At 31.9% G+C, this 2,159-nt stretch overlaps 1 protein-coding gene across 1 annotated transcript; it reads right to left on the bottom strand.

The window, feature by feature from the left end:
- Window positions 1–20: 20 nt before the first annotated feature.
- On the bottom strand, window positions 21–2,153 carry LOC107080994 (nuclear GTPase SLIP-GC-like). The gene is made up of 6 exons (XM_015369204.1): window positions 2,083–2,153; window positions 1,047–1,223; window positions 814–968; window positions 580–697; window positions 336–444; window positions 21–239 (listed from the first exon to the last, which is right to left on the bottom strand). The coding sequence occupies exons 1-6, from the start codon at window positions 2,083–2,085 to the stop codon at window positions 85–87; spliced, it is 717 nt and encodes a 238-aa protein (XP_015224690.1). The 5' UTR covers window positions 2,086–2,153; the 3' UTR covers window positions 21–84.
- Window positions 2,154–2,159: the final 6 nt, after the last annotated feature.

The raw sequence follows: 2,159 nt of genomic DNA, 5'->3' as shown, positions 1-2,159 counted from the left end.
TGGACTCAGCATTGGGAAAGATCATTGCACAAATGACTATGGTAGCAGTTGATAATTTGATATGAAAGAAAACATTTTTTGTATTTATTTTAATATGTAACATACCCTCAAACTGCTATGCAGATCCAACATTTCATCTTTAGCCTTTTCAAACAGGATGTCCTTTGATTTATGGACATGTCTCTCTATAGTTTCCCTCATGTTCTGCAGTGAACCAGTTCCTGAAAATCCTGCTGCTTCTGCAAAAGAGAATGTTGAAATTTATTACAAATGTATAATAACAAGGAATGTATAAGTGCACTATTTGTGTTAATTTATTTATCAGTTAATCTTACTGTCATAGCATTCGTTTAGGATTTCCACAGCTGTCTTTGCTAGACTGTTGTAGATGTTTTTTTTACGGTTACGAATAAGTTTGGTCAGTTTTGTTTTTAACTGTTCTTCCTAAGAAAAATATAAGAAATTAACTGTTTAAAAAAAACGACTTTTGGGCAAATTGTATTAATTTTACATGTTGTTGGTGTGTAAAAAAGCATTTATCTGTTGGATGACCAACATAATACTTTCCCCATTAGTTACCTCATTCTTCAGAAATACCAGCTGTAGTTCAACATCACTGTACTTCTGTTTTAGCCCTTCAACATCAAGTGAAAATTCTTTGATTACTCCGTAGATTGGACCACATTTTCCGTCATTCCTGAAATATTTAAATGTATTTTCTGATTATCTTACATTGTATACATACTTTAAATTAGTAAACTCATTGTTTATTATAAACATTCTCTTTGTTTAAGCTGCCTATAAAGTACTCACGGGAAAGTTTTTTTGAATTCCTCATCAATGCTATCTGTCAGGACTGAAATTAACTTTGTGTTCAAGTTTTTTTCCGGCCCACGTTTTGGTTTCAGGACCCCTTTATTTTCGACCAGTTTTTTTAGTTGTTTATGAAAACCACTGCCACTCTTTCTCTGAAGAAATACAAACATTTCAGAGTATGAATAAATACAAAGTACTGTTTACTAGGTTTTTAGTATCCAAAAACATACTGGAGGATAGAGAAAGTTCTTCAAGATTCTTTCCAATGAATCTTTGGATATTTCGACTCCTTCTTGTAGGCACTTTTCAAAAGTTTTGTAATTCTCCATCATTGCATATCTGATCAAATCACTTTTTTGCCTGAGGTTTCTCTCAAGGTCTTTGCAAACATATTTATTTTCTCCACCCTGAAAGGGAAATAAAAATATTAGGTAGAAAAATTGTGTGGTATGAGTAGCTCTCACTGTGTTTATAAAGTCATGTCGCTGTAGCTTTCATCTTGGTTAGGCAATGTTTAAACATGAATAATTATGTCTGAATACTAACTCAGACCTTAAACATTGTTCCTTTTTTTACTTATACTACATTTAACTATTTCGATGCACACATTTTAGTTACTTAAATAACATCCATATTATAAATAAGTAACATTCCAGGAAATGTTGACACCCTTCAATAAATGAAAGAAAAGGTAATAAGATAAGACAAAAGTAATTAGATATGATTCTAAGAACAAGAACAAATCAGAAAATTGCTTTTCAGCCATGCTTCAAAATACTGTTTTAAAAGAAAAATTAGTGAAACAGGCCTAGATAAAAATGATAGTACCCTTACAAAGAACATTAAAGCTATATGAAAAATGAAGGGTTTTAAACTTCAAAAGAAGAACCCAGGAAAAGCAGATGTTCTCCTTCTGCATCTTCCCTAATGTATTTTGTTTCTTCTAGGGTTTAATACAGAACTGCTTCACCTCTCACTGTTCTGATTTAGATCTTTAATGATGTTTGGTTTTGACCTCCACTGTTTTCATCAGGAAAAAAAGGTGTTCAAATAATTTTAAATCACTCTTTAGGTTAAAGGCCACAGTTTCTTATGGCAGTTTGAGGGTTATTTGGATTAGGGCAAAATTGTTATATTGAGTTTAACAGTTTTAAGACAGTTTTTTTTTTTTTTTTTTTTTCTACTTAACCATAATAAGATTAGGAGAAAAGGAACTTGGAAGGTGTTTTTTTTAATTCTACTTCCAAGTAAGGGCCTAAATCTTACCATATTCCCTGACTTTGCTCCTTGAATCAAAGAGAGTATCCCATTAGCTCCAGACAAGTAGTTCGATGTTTCTGAGT

Source organism: Cyprinodon variegatus, unplaced genomic scaffold (assembly GCF_000732505.1).
Source record: "Cyprinodon variegatus isolate N-32 unplaced genomic scaffold, C_variegatus-1.0 Scaffold2630, whole genome shotgun sequence".
NCBI classification, from domain to species: Eukaryota; Metazoa; Chordata; class Actinopteri; order Cyprinodontiformes; family Cyprinodontidae; genus Cyprinodon; species Cyprinodon variegatus.
This window is presented reverse-complemented; position numbering and strand designations above follow the sequence as displayed.